Raw genomic sequence first — 14,148 nt, 5'->3', positions numbered from 1 at the left:
ATGTCTTTATACTAACGCCCGAAGCATGGGCAATAAAAAGGAAGAGCTGGAACTTCTCATGCTGATGGAAAGGTATGATCTAGTAGGCATCACAGAAACTTGGTGGAATGATTCTCAAGACTGGAATGTAATGGTGGATGGATATGAACTGTTCAGAAAAAAACAGAATAGATCGAAGAGGTAGAGGAGTGGCACTGTATGTGAGGAAAGGGCTTGCCTGTCAGGAAATTCTAGTGGTGGAGAGCATATCTACAGTGGAAAGCATCTGGGTGAAAATAAACGAGGGGAAAACAAACAGTGTGGTGGTTGGTGTCTGCTACCGACCGCCTGACCAACGAGAGGATGTGGATGCTGCACTTTGTGAGCAGCTGGAGAAAATATCCAAGCGGCAGGACCTTGTCATCATGGGTGACTTCAATTTCCCAGATGTGTGCTGGGAAACAAACTCTGCGAAGCGTCCTCAGTCATGCAACTTTCTGACCTGCCTGGCTGACAATTTCATTTACCAAATGGTAGATGAACCCACAAGAGGTTCAGCCATACTGGACTTAATACTGACCAACAGGCAAGAGTTGGTGGATGAGGTGAAGGAGGTGGGGACCCTAGGGGGAAGTGACCATGTCCTCATAGAATTCCTTTTGAGATGGGGAGCCAAGGAAGCTTGTAGCCAGACGCGGATGTTGGATTTTTGCAGGGCAAACTTTAATAAACTCAGAGACATGATGCGTGTCATACCATGGACGAGAATGCTGGAAGGGAAGGGAGCATGTGAAGGGTGGGCGCTACTCAAACAGGAGCTATTGCATGCTCAATCAATGACTATCCCAGAAAGACGAAAACACTGCAGGAGCTCTAAGAAGCCTATTTGGATGAACAGAGAACTTCAGGAGGAACTAAGAAAGAAAAGGAAAATGTTCAGGAAATGGAGAGAAGGACAGAGCTCTAAAGAAGAGTACCTACAGGTTACTAGGCACTGTAGATCAATCATCAGAAAGGCCAAAGCTGAGAGTGAGCTAAGATTGGCCAGGGAAGCCCATTGTAACAAGAAAAGATTTTTCAGTTATGTGAGGAGCAAACGTAAAGTAAAGGAGGCAATAGGCCCACTGTTGGGTGCGGATGGACAAACTCTAACGAAAGATGCAGAGAAAGCAGAAAGGCTTAGTGCCTATTTTACATCTGTTTTTTCCCACAGGTCAAAGTGTTTAGGTACATCTAGAGATGGCCGTAGCCAAAGGATAGTGTCTGGGTGGCAGGTTAACATGGATAGAGAGGTTGTCGAGAGGCATTTAGCTGCACTGGATGAGTTCAAATCCCCTGGTCCGGATGAAATGCACCCGAGAGTACTCAAAGAACTTTCCAGAGAACTTGCACAGCCCTTGTCCATCATCTTCGGAACCTCTTTAAGGACTGGAGATGTCCCGGAGGACTGGAAGAGAGCAAAGAGTGCACAATTTCACCCTCCTCAGAGGTGCCCCTCTGTCTGGGGAACCCTGCAGAACTCTGAACAAGGGATACCTGTGCAAATGCACATTCTGCTGAGGCAGCATCAGGCATGGACTGAGTGGCACAGATTCTGTTTTTGGGTCTCGGGAGCCCTTTTTTCGCTTGGTTCTGCCAGTCCTTACGAGAGCTAGGTGGCACCTCCTGCAAAATGGGCCCTATTCTCGATGGTACCACAGTGGGTGAGATTGTCCAAGATTGGTTTGGAGCTGCTCCATCTCAGCTGCAGAAGGCAAAAGGTGAAGCAGAACTGAGCCCCTCGGGGGGGGGGGGGGCTGGAGAGGACAGACAAGGAGTCAGCCTGCCCCCTTGCAAGGCAGCTTCAGGTGGGCTGAGATGAGGCGGGTTGTCCTAGAGCACCTGCAGTGGCGGCAGAAGGGCCCCCATTCAGTGCCCAGCATCTCTCGCTGGCGGTGCTTGCAAAGTAGGCCTTGAGAGCCCTTTCTCTGCCCAGTGGAAAACTGGTCTGATGAGACAGGGCAGGTCTTGATGGGACTTCTGCTCAGAATTCCTGAGGGTTCTGGTGGCTGATGCCACAAAGGAGAGGAGAACAGCCACGGACACAGCGTTTCCCGGAGAGGCCTGGCGTCCCCCCCAGAGCTGTGCCCTGCTCTCCTGCCCGGTTGGGCGCTGCAGCAGTGAAGCCGTCTGCTGTGGAATCTCTCCGGAAAGGCCTGCCTGTCGAGCAGCCGCTGTCCGAGCTCCGCAGGGCGGCCCCTGATGTGCTGTCTGCACCAGGCCGGTCTCATTGGGCACTGTCCTGCCCTGGCTTCTTGCAGCATGTGCAAATCCATCCGCTCAAGTCTGGTGCTTTATCTGGGGAGTTGGTGGGTTGCAGCCTGTGGGCCCAGGCATCCTTTCTCCCCCCACCCCACACATCGAGCTGGACTATATGAGGCATGTGCAGGTGACCAGTCTGGGCCCTTCCCCATGGATTTGCATTTGCACCCAGCAGAGAGATCCGTGATTGTATTTGTGCTTCTACCCCCCCCCCCCTCTTGCAAGCTGCTTGGGTTCTCAGAGCTGCCCAGACAGGCCGTGGGTCCGTCCGTCCAGCAGGATTTTGGGTGCTGTCCAGAAACTCGGTGACTCGTGACTCTTCTGTTGGCGACGTGGGGGCTTGAACCTGGGACTTGGTGTGCGTGCACTGCGCACATGTTCAACCATTCAGCAGTGGATCATTACCCAAATTCTCTGGATCTCAAAGGCCCAGTCACAGACTCCCGGTTTCTCAGGAAGGTTACACATTTGAACATTATGCCAAAAAGCACCACCTGAGTTGAGTGGCCCATGCATGATGCCTTGAGCTTTAAATGCAGGATCCTCCCGTCCACGCTCAGGGTGCATTCTGGGAAATGGGGCTGTGGTGTTTCCAGGCAGTGCCAAGAGTGGCTGTCCAGTGATCCGCCTGCCTGGGCAGAAGCAGCCACCCTCTGCCTTGCAGGGTCCTCGGCTGAAGCCCCTCCGGCAGGAGCCCTGGGCTCTCCTGCCCCCCCCCCCCCCGTTCAGCCTCCGCTGCTGCCAGGGCGGTGAGGGGGGGTCAAGGGGAAGTGCCCCCGGGGCTGCCATGAGGCCGCAACATCCCCCGGAGCGGAGGGCTGGGTGGGCGGAGGGGCGGGTGTGTCTAGCCCCGTGGGTGTCCCCCAAACGGGCACGGTGGATTAGAGGCCACTCCAGGTTAGCCGCGCTGCAGCCTCCTGTGCCACTGGAATCCCAAGACGGTGGGCTGCTTCTTCCTGTTCACTGGCCAGGGCTGGCGTTTGCTCACCGGTGGACTGGATGTGAGGGGGAAGCCCTGCTTGGGATCTCGAGGCCTAGTTTGCGAAGCATCTGGTGTGAAATGCTGCGCAGGAGTGAAGGCGGTGCCCATCTTGGCTTGTGCCTTCTGGGCGGCTGGAAAAGGAAGCATCGCACTGCAGATGCCAACAGCAGCCCCTGACCGGCTGGCTCCCTCACAGCCCCGCTCAGGCGCCCAGCGGGAGACCTGCAGGAAGGGCCTCCTGGCCAAGGGGGCTCCCGGGAGCGGATGCCAGCTGTTCCACTGCAGACCAGCACCGCTGCCCTCGGAGAGCCCCTGTCGAGGCTGGTGCCTGCCCGGAAGACCTCCCTCCCTGGTGCCTCAGCCCTCTCCGAGCGCATGGCTTTTTGGTGCATGGGCTTGAAGCAGCATCCGCCCAGGGCAGAGGAGAGCCAGGTTCAAATTGCCACGCTGGCTTGAAGGGCCGGGCTCTCCTTTGGCTGGCCTACCATGCAGGGTGGTTGTAGTCGAGCTAAAGGGTGGGGGTGTATGAAGAAATCCAGGCGTTTCACAACCACCTTTTTGCTGGGCCTCTGGCTGGGTGAGTCTGGGGGCCTGAGGGCAGGCAGGGCTGCAGTCTTTCCCCTTCCCTGTTAAAGCGTGCAGGGCAAAGGTCCTGGGCTGGCCTGGCTGCCTGGGGGGTTGGGCTTCTCGCCGTGGGTCTCACGGCTCCTTGGAGGCAGCTGCTGCTCTGCGTGGGCCGAGTCCGGCTTGCCCTGAGCTGCCTGCCCTGCACTGGGGGGGGGGGGGGGCTTAGTGCAGCCTTTGAGAGGTGCCTGGAGAAATGGCGACAAGGGGGAGAGAGAAAGAGCGGCTGAGTCTGCCCTCTGCAGTGTGGCTTCCTTGCTGGGGGGGGGGGGAGAATTTAAGGCCTCTGCCAGCTGCTGGGCCAGGGTGGGGCTCTTGTCGCCCAGGCTGGAGGGACTGGTTGCTCAGCTGCGAAACTGCCTTTTTGTGCCACCCCGAAATCTCTTTGGGCGCCCCGGTTGGAGTGGGCTGTGGGCTGTGGGGTCTGCCCATTTGAGGCTCCTGGGTTTTGGTTCTCTGCTCCTCCTGCTGCCCCCATCCCCTCCCCCTCCCCACGGGGCTTCCCAGGGCAGTGGTGGGGACTCTTGATCTGGGGACGTGGTGAGCGGCAGTGCTGCCTAGTGGCCGGGGAAGGGAGGCCCCAGAGGAGGCCGATGGGTCACTGTGACTGGAATCCCTCCTTAGGCTGTGGTGGCCTTGGCCTGAACTACCTGACCAGGCTGTTGTGCGGAGAAAAGGAGGGGTATTGCTGGGTCCTCCTGGTGGGAGAAAAAGCATGCTGGAATCCCCTTGCTCAGAGGCAATGTATGCTCCCATGGCCTGCGTGTCAGCCGGCAGGGGCAGGGGCAGGGGCATGGCCGCTGGAGGAAAGCCGATGCTGGGCCAGAGGGAGCCACCCTTTGCAGCCTGTGCAAGAATCCCACTTACTCGTGCCGTCACGTGGGCGTCCTGGGCAGGCTGGATCAGGCCCACTGCCTGGCTAGAAGGCCCCTTTGCCACTGGCTCGGGTGGCTTTTCATTCCGCTGCCTTTCTCTCTAGCAGGAGAGGCTTATGTTGTTCTCTTCTCCTCACAACGACCCTGCAGGGTAGTTTAGCCCAAGGCCACCCCGTGCTAGGATTTCCTGAATGGGTGGGAGTTAATTAATATTTATAGTTTTAAGAATTGGCTAAATGTTTATTGGGTGAAATGACCATATACACTGCTCTGCTTCCCACCATGTTCTAGATGATTGTGCCACTTCTGGGGTTTCTGGAAGCCTGAAGAATGTCTCAGGGGTCTCTCAAGGGTACAAAAGCTGGGAAAGGCTGCCCAGCACGATTCTGTGGCAGAGGGAGGATGAGGCGTGCTGCCTTTGCCTCCTTGGGGCAGGCCCTTTCCTCTTGTTTTTGGACTGTGTACCCTTGAGAAACCCCTGAGACATTCTTCAGGCTTCCAGAAACCCCAGAAATGGCACAAGTGGCACCCGATAAATGTTCAAGAAATTTTTACAATAGAGAAAAATTAATTCACTCCCACCCATTCGGGAAACCCTTCCGGGGAGGTCAAGGTGCTCTGCTTTGGAAAGCCTGTTGTCCTTCCTGCCAGTTCCACCCCCTCCCCTTGCCCGCCGGCCAGCTGGTCCTCTGCCCCACTTTGGGGGAAAGGGGAGACCAGCGGGGTCCTGAATGTCACAAGCTCCGCTGCCAGCCCCCCAGCCTCCAGCAAGCTGACCAGTGACTCAGCTTCCCATTTCTTCCATCCAACCAGAGGAGCATCTGTGCAGCATGGGCCTGACCAATGGCGACAGTGCGCACGAGAGCCACAAGGAAGACCCCGAGCAGAATGGCCACGAAGAGCCTGACCACACCGAAGAGAGCAATGACCAGGAGGTCATCGTCATCCAGGACACGGGCTTCACTGTGAGAATCCATGCGCCAGGAATCGAACCCTTCCCGTTACAAGTGAGTGTCTTGGAGGGCCCCCCTTAGAGGGCAGTGGCCCGGCCGCCCTGGCGCGTTCTCCGGCCCATTCCCCATAGCTCATTGTCTTGGGTGGATTGGGGGTGGGGCATGCTGCCGTCTGGCCCAGGTCTGGGATTTGGTCTTGGGGGGCTGTCCTTTAGTTCCCACCCATCTGGGCTTGTACTCTGCATCATCAGCGGGGAATAAGAGGACCATGCTCCATGCCCCGGGAGGTGTAGTGCCTACTGAGCTGAGATGTTGGTACCCACTTCTGACTACACGAATGAGTCTCAGAGTGACTTACCTTCCTCTCCCCACAGTAGACGGACACGCTATGGGGCAGGCTGGTGGAGCTGAGAGAGCTGGGACTGGCCCAGGGTCACCCAGCTGGCTGCATGTGGAGGAGGAGGGCGGGATCAGATTCAAATCACCACTCTGCTGCAGACCTCTGGCCTAGCCTGGTGAGCTTTGGCCCATTGTAAACTCTCGACCTACCTCACAGAACTGTTGTGAAGAAGAAATGGAGGAGAGGAGAAAGAGGCCAGCTGTTTTGGGGAGAACAGCAGAGTGTAAATGAGGGCAGAGAATGAAGTTGCGGGGGGGGGGCGCTCTCAACTTGCCGCGGGGGGGGGAATTGGAAACGTGTCATATGATCCGATGGTTCTGTATCACCCTCGGGGCAGGCAGGGCGTGCTCCACTCCTTGCCCCCTTCCCCGGTGCCCTAACAGGCTCTGCTGAGGGCAGGCGTCCTGGCCTCCAAGGGGCTTAGAATAAGCCGCCTGCCAGGGAGGCCGCTTAAGCGGATCAGTCTGAAGGGCTTGGGACAGGGGCAGGGAGGGGGCAGCCCAGGTGCCCTCTGCGGCTTAGGAAGGTGAGCCACACACCCGGCACAGAGCTCCCCGGGGGGAAGGATGCCTCCACATAGCCCCCCTGGGGTGATGGGGGAAGAAGAAGAAGAAGAAGAAGAAGAAGAGCTGGGTTTGGATGCCCCGCCTCCCCCTGCCCAGCGGGGTCTCAGAGCGGCTCCCATTCGCCTTCCCTGCCTCTCCCTGGGAGGGGACATGAGGCTGAGAGAGCTCTGACAGAACTGCCCTAAGAACACTGGCTGGCCCAAAGTCCTCCAGCAGGCTCTGTGGGGAGTCTTCAGATTCGAGGCCGCTGTGCTTTAAGCGCCTCACCCCAGTGGCTCTCAAGAGGGTAGAACCATCGAACTGCGTGGGGGGCGGGATTACTCATTCCGAATATTTAAGTCATCGTCATTAGCATAATCCATTAGCATAAGCTATTCTTGGAACGCCCAATGAAGAATTAATTGCTGGGAAGCAGGTGTAGATCTGGCCCCCGTACCTCATTGCCTCCCACCATGTTTATGGGGCAGCCCCCTGGCTGTAAGAGGCATGTTGGTTGCCCTGGCTGATGAGGGGGTTGGACCGATGGCCCCGATCCATGGGAGAGCAGCTTGTGGGGCTTTGCAAGCACAGTGTCCTTCTGGTGGGGCTGCTGGTCACAGCTGCCATCAGAGTGGTCCTGCCATGCCCAGCTGGCTTCCCCCAGGTAGCCTGGCCTGGGAAGGTGGGCTGGCGTCTTGATCAGCAGAGGCCCCTGGACGGCCGGGGCACAGCCCTTCTGGGTCCTTCCTGCCAAGGGGGGGTGGGTGGCCATAGCCCCCAGCTTCCCTTCCCTTCCCTTGGTGAGCTTTTTCTTCTGGGATGAGTGCAGATGGCCTTCTGGGCCGTTTCAGGGTGAGGGAGGCTGGGTTCAACAGGGAGAGCAAGCAGCAGCACGGAGGCAGGAGCCCAGCCTTTGGAGTGCTTTGGAGTCACTACAGAAGTTGGGGGTGGGATGCAAGGCATAAATGTGTGTATCACTTCCCTTCCCCTCATCCATCAGGTCTCTCCCCAAGAGATGGTCCAGGAGATTCACCAGGTGTTGATGGACCGTGAGGACACCTGCCACCGGACCTGTTTCTCCCTGCAGCTCGAGGGCAACGTCCTGGATAACTTTGCTGAGCTGAAGACCATTGAAGGGTTGCAAGAGGGCTCCTTGCTGAAAGTTGTGGAAGGTAAGTATGCCAGGATGTGTGCCTGGTGGCTGGGTTCGGAGTGGGAGTCCCACGCGCATTAAGGACGCGAGGGGGTGCCTGTGTCCGAGGCCCACCGCACTCTTCCAGAGGCCTCCTCAGATCCTGGCGATGCCGCCTGCCAGAGGTCCTGGCCGGTCCTGGGTGAGCAGGGCACGAGGAGCCCTCTCTCGACTTGGACACGGCCAGAATGAGGAGTGGCCTGGCTTGGCAGAACGCAGCGTCACCCTTTCCAAGACTTGCCAGCGCTTGGCTCAGAGGGGCCTCCTCAGGGCGCTGGGCTCAGTCCCAGTCGTGAAGTTCTGGCGAACAGGAGCTGATCCTTGGCGCATCCACATGATGCACAAGATTGGCCCATATGCTCCACCACAGAGCCGTACACCGTCCGGGAAGCCAGGATACACGTCCGTCACATCCGGGACCTTCTGAAGAGCCTCGATCCCTCCGATGCTTTCAATGGCGTTGACTGTAACTCCCTTTCGTTCCTCAGTATCTTCACCGAAGGAGACCTTGGAGGTATGTGACAGAATAAGCCTTTGGGAAGCATCCTCGATGGGTTGGGCCCCCTTAACCCGAGAGGCCGGCTCTGAACTCCCTTTTTCAAGGCCCATCTCCTTCTAATGGCCGGGGGTGGGGAGGGGGTCTGGGGCTTCCTGGAGAGGTAACTTGCCCCAGCAACTGTTGCACGGCAGCAGCTGTGTTGTGTGTTAGACAGCTTGCTGGTATGATTTTGGTTCTTCCATGTTTTTCAGAGTTAGCAATAGCTTCAGAAACAGGATTACAAGAAAGATGAAGAATAGGTAAAACTTCCAAGCAGCATAAGCAGTTAGAAAGAGTGACGTGAGGAGGGCTTTTCCTTGCTGGGCAGCCTGTTTGCCAGGGACACTGGCTTTGAATGCCCAGCAGCAAGCTTGGACTCTGAGGGGTAGGAATGTGCACCAAAAAAGTATTCCGACAGTTCCGGATTTAGGCCGAATGACCCTTCACTTTTTGAATTAAGACAACTCCAAAAAGTTCTGTTGGGGGGGGGGTTGAGCACATGCTCCCCTCCCCAGGCAGCAGAGAGGGTCTCATTGGGAGGAGAGCACCTGCCAAGCAGCTGTCGTGTCCTCCTCTGCAGCTTTGCGTGGTTCTCTTTAAAACTGCCCACAAACCCCTAGCAGGCAGCCCTCCCCGCAAAGCCCTACGGCAGGCTTTCTCAACCGAGGTTTCGTGAGAGCCCTGGAAGAGTTTCCTCAACGTTTAGAGGGGATACATTAAATTTGCAGCCAATACTAAACTGCAAACACAACCAAAGACAGCACCAGAATACAGGATGGTCTTGATCGGCTCGAGAAGTGGGCTAACCTGAGTAAAATGAAGTTAAATAGGGACAAATGTAAAGTTCTGCATTTAGGTAGGAAAAACCAAATACACCAATATAAGATGGGGGAGACTTGTCTTGGCAGTAGCATGTGCGAAAAGGATCTAGGAGTCTTAGTAGACCACACATTGAACATGAGTTGTGAGTGTCCTGCATAGTGCATGGGGTTGGACTAGATGACCATGGAGTCCCTTCCAACTCTTATTTTTCTATGATTCTAACGTGGAACTTAATTAAGGCTTTGTTGTTGTTAGGTGCGAAGTCGTGTCCGACCCATCGCGACCCCATGGACAATGATCCTCCAGGCCTTCCTGTCCTCTGCCATTCCCTGGAGTCCATTTAAGTTTGCACCGACAGCTTCAGTGACTCCATCCAGCCACCTCATTCTCTGTCGTCCCCTTCTTCTTTTGCCCTCGATCGCTCCCAGCATTAGGCTCTTCTCCAGGGAGTCCTTCCTTCTCATGAGGTGGCCAAAGTATTTGAGTTTCATCTTCAGGATCTGGCCTTCTAAAGAGCAGTCAGAGTAGATTTCCTCTAGGACTGACCGGTTTGTTCGCCTTGCAGTCCAAGGGACTCGCAAGAGTCTTCTCCAGCACCAGAGTTCAAAAGCCTCAATTCTTTGACGCTCGGCCTTCCTTATGGTCCAACTTTCGCAGCCATACATTGCAACTGGGAAGACCATAGCCTTGACTAAACGCACTTTTGTTGGCAGGGTGATGTCTCTGCTTTTTAGGATGCTGTCTAGATTTGCCATAGCTTTCCTCCCCAGGAGCAAGCGTCTTCTAATTTCTTTGCTGCAGTCCCCATCTGCAGTGATCTTGGAGCCCAGGAAAATAAAATCTGTCACTATCTCCATTTCTTCCCCATCTATTTGCCAGGAATTGAGAGGGCCGGATGCCATGATCTTTGTTTTCTTGATGTTGAGTTTCAAGCCAACTTTTGCACTCTCCTCCTTCACCCGCATCAACAGGCTCTTTAGTTCCTCTTCACTTTCTGCCATTAGAGTGGTATCATCTGCATATCTGAAGTTGTTGATATTTCTCCCTGCAATCTTGATCCCAATTTGTGACTCCTCTAATCCCGCCTTTCTCATGATGTGCTCTGCATACAAGTTAAATAGGCAAGGCGACAGTATACAGCAATGCCGAACTCCTTTCTCAATTTTGAACCAGTCAGTGATTCCATGTTCAGTTCTCACTGTTGCTTCTTGACCTGCATATAAATTTCTCAAGAGACAAATAAGATGCTCTGGTATTCCCATCTCTTTAAGAACTTGCCACAATTTGTTGTGCTCCACACAATCAAAGGCTTTAGTATAGTCAATGAAGCAGAAGTAGACGTTCTTCTGATACTCCCTAGCTTTCTCCATGATCCAGCGTATCTTGGCAATTTGATCTCTAGTTCTTCTGCCTCTTCGAAATCCTGCTTGTACTTCTGGAAGTTCTCAGTCCACATATTGCTGGAGCCTAGCTTGTAGGATTTTGAGCATAACTTTGCTAGCATGAGAAATTAGTGCAATGGTGCGGTAGTTTGAACATTCTTTGGCGTTGCCCTTCTTTGGGATTGGAATGTAAACTGACCTTTTCCAATCCTGTAGCCATTGTTGAGTTTTCCAAATTTGCTGGCATATTGAGTGTAGCACTTTTACTGCATCGTCCTTTAAGATTTTGAATAGTTCAACTGGAATGCTGTCACCACCACTAGCTTTATTGTTGCTCAGACTTCCTAAGGCCCATTTGACTTCACATTCCAGGATGTCTGGCTCCAGGTCAGTAACTACCCCACTGTGGTCATCAGGGATGTTAAGCTCGCTCTTGTATAGTTGTTCTGTATAATTTTACCACCTTTGTTTAATCTCTTCTGCTTCTGTGAGGTCCCTACCATTTTGGTCCCTTATCATACCCAACTTTGCATGAAACGTTCTCTTCATATCTCCAATTTTCTTGAAAAGATCTCTGGTCCTCCCCATTCTATTGTTTTCTTCTATTTGTTTGCACTGTTCATTTAAGAAGGCATTCTTATCTCTTCTAGCTTTTCTCTGGAATTCTGCGTTCAATTGGGTGTATCTTTCTCTTTCTCCCTTGCCTTTCACTTCCCTTCTCTCCTTAGCTATTTGTAAAGCTTCCTCAGACAGCCATTTTGATTTCTTGCATTTCTTTTTCTTTGGGATGGTTTTAGTTGCTACCTCTTGTACAATGTCGCGAACCTCCATCCATAGTTCTTCAGGCACTCTGTCTATCAGATCTAATTCCTTAAATCTATTTGTCACCTCCACTGTGTATTCGTCGGGGATATGATTTAGTTCATACCTGAGTGGCCTAGTGCTTTTCCCTACTTTCTTCAATTTAAGCCTAAATTTTGCAACAAGAAGCTGATGATCTGAACCACAATCAGCTCCTGGTCTTGTTTTTATTGCCTGTATAGAACTTTTCCATCTTTGGCTGCAGAGCACATAGTCAATCTGATTTCTGTGTTGACCGTCTGGTGATGTCCATGTGTAGAGTCGTCTCTTGGGTTGCTGGAAAAGGGTGTTTGCTATGACCATTGTATTCTCTTGACAAAATTCTACCAGCCTGTGCCCTGCTTCATTTTGTACTCCAAGGCCAAACTTGCCTGTTATCCCGGTTATCTTTTGGCTTCCTACTTTAGCATTCCAATCCCCCATGATGATAAGCACATCATTTTTGGGCGTTGCTTCTAGAAGGTGTTGTAGGGCTTCATAGAACTGATCAACTTCATCCTCTTCAGCAGCAGTGGTTGGGACATAGACCTGGATCACTGTGATGTTGAATGGTTTGCCTTGGATTCAAACTGAGATAGTTCTGTCATTTGGGGGATTGTATCCCAAGACTGCTTTTCCTACTCTCTTATTGATTATGAAGGCTACTCCATTTCTTCTGCGAGATTCTTGTCCACAGTAGTATACCTGATGGTCATCTAAATTAAATTCACCCATTCCTGTCCATTTTAGTTCACTGATTCCTAAAATGTTGATGTTCAGTCTTGTCATTTCTTGTTTAACCACGTCCAGCTTGCCTTGATTCATGGATCTGACGTTCCAGGTTCCTATAGAATAAAAATCTTTACAGCATCGGACTGTCTTTTCGCCACCAGTTACTTCCACAACTGAGCGTCCTTTCGGCTTTGGCCCAGCCACTTCATTCATTCTGGCGCTACTCGTACTAGCTGTCTGCTCATCCCCAGTAGCATATTGGACTCCTTCCGGCCTGAGGGGCTCATCTTCCGGCGTCATATCTTTTTGCCTTTTGGAACTGTCCATAGAGTTTTCATGGCAAAGATACTGGAGTGGTTTGCCATTTCCTTCTCCAGTGGATCACCTTTTGTCAGAGCTCTCCACTATGACCTGTCCGTCTTGGGTGGTCCTGCACGGTATAGCTCATAGCTTCACTGAGCTACGCAAGCCCCCTTGCCACGGCAAGGCAGCGATCCTTGAAGGGGGAATTAAGGCTTATATATGTGTTAATTTTAGAGCCAGGATGTTGTAGTGATTAGGAGCAGCAGCTTCAAGCCTGGCATGCTGGGTTTGATTTCCCAGTCCTCCATGTGCAGCCAGCTGGGTGACCTTGAGCCAGTCACAGTCCTGATAGTGCTGTTCTGACCAAGCAGTCCTGTCAGAGCTCACTCAGCCCCATCTCCCTTCCAAGGTGTCAGTTGTGGGGAGAATCAGGGAAGGCAGCTGTCAGCTGCTTTGACAATCCTTCGAGAAATGCAAAGCAGGGTATAAAAACCAACTCTTCTTCTTTATCGGGTAATATATGGCCATGTTGACTCTAAACCTCCCCAAATGGCCAATGATGGGCCTGGACGGGGCGGGGCCCCAGGTGGGCATGGGCACAGCTCTGCTTCCCAACCCTATTCTGTGCCATCGTGCCACTTCTGGAGTTTCTCGGAGCCTGAGGGATGCTTCAGGGGGTTCTCAGCAGTAAAAGCTCTCTGCACTGTGCCGCTGGCCGCTTATGTGCCGCCTCAGGCAGTGATATGAGACCGTCTTCAAGGGCTGCCACAGACAGGATGGAGCGGAGTTGTCTTCTGTTGCCCCAGGGGGTCAGACCAGAACCAGCGGATTCAAATTAATTCAAAAGCATTTTCGGCTTAAAGTCCATTAGAATTCCTGACAGGGTGGTTCCTCAGAGGACCTTCTGTGGAAGTTTTTGAGCAGAGGCTAGACAGTCATCGGACTGATTTTCTGAACTTGAGTGGATTGTGAGCTGCTGGGCAGGCAGGGCCGTGCCAGGGTTTGCCTCTTGGGGCCCTTCCTGGCATCCCCAGGGAATTGCTGATTGTCGCTGTGGGATGGCAGGTGAATTCCCTCCAGGCCAGGCTGGATTCTGGGGGTTTGGGGGGAGGATTCACTTGGGCATGAAATTGGGATCCCTGGGGGCAGGCAGGTAGTTGTGGGTTCCTTCATTGTGCAGGGGGTTGGACTAGATGTTCCCGGAGGACCCTTCCAACTCTGTGGTCCTACCTTTTGGCTTATCCAAACTGAATTGCTGGTGCCAAGTAAGTGGCCAGAAGTGCATTTTCGGACTCCCGGACTTCTGGCCACACCACTAGCAGGAAGGCGGACAGGGTTGCCCCGTTCAGGTTCCTGTGGGAGAGAAAGGAAAGAAATGCAGCTTCCGCGTGCATCAATAGACAGTGGCACCGGCCCATTGACTAGCTAACCACAGGACTTCCTGTGCTGATGGAGTAGGCCCCGGAGACATGGAGACGTGCATTTCCCACCCAGTTCTCCTCGTCAGCGTCCGTGAAAAGGGCTCTCCATTGGCGAGTCCGTGGCATCCAGTCCCACGAGGGAACAGAGGCGAAGCCTGGCTGGGGCAGTGGGCAGCAGGCAGAGATCCTGAGCGTGGGCCCTTCGGGGAGAGAGAACCATTGCAAGGGACATGCACAGGAGGGGGGGGGTCCCTCGAGG

General features: G+C 53.7%; 1 protein-coding gene across 2 annotated transcripts in view; it reads left to right on the top strand.

Moving 5' to 3' along the window:
* CLUH (CLUH binding protein of NUMT mRNA) overlaps window positions 1–14,148 on the top strand; it is an 87,278-nt gene that overhangs the window by 14,811 nt on the left and 58,319 nt on the right. Inside the window, exons 1-4 of one of the 2 annotated variants that reach the window (XM_077312315.1) lie at window positions 2,309–2,327; window positions 5,575–5,768; window positions 7,660–7,831; window positions 8,222–8,365. In XM_077312315.1, coding sequence (XP_077168430.1) covers window positions 5,592–5,768; window positions 7,660–7,831; window positions 8,222–8,365 — 493 coding nt within the window. In that variant the 5' untranslated portion in view covers window positions 2,309–2,327; window positions 5,575–5,591. Of the gene's footprint in view, window positions 1–2,308; window positions 2,328–5,574; window positions 5,769–7,659; window positions 7,832–8,221; window positions 8,366–14,148 lie in introns of those variants that run through there. The other variant, XM_077312314.1, reaches the window with a different exon arrangement.

This window comes from Paroedura picta, chromosome 15 (genome assembly GCF_049243985.1).
Source record: "Paroedura picta isolate Pp20150507F chromosome 15, Ppicta_v3.0, whole genome shotgun sequence".
Classification (NCBI taxonomy): Eukaryota; Metazoa; Chordata; class Lepidosauria; order Squamata; family Gekkonidae; genus Paroedura; species Paroedura picta.
Note: the sequence above shows the minus strand (reverse complement) of the source record. Positions and strands in the feature narration are given on the sequence as shown.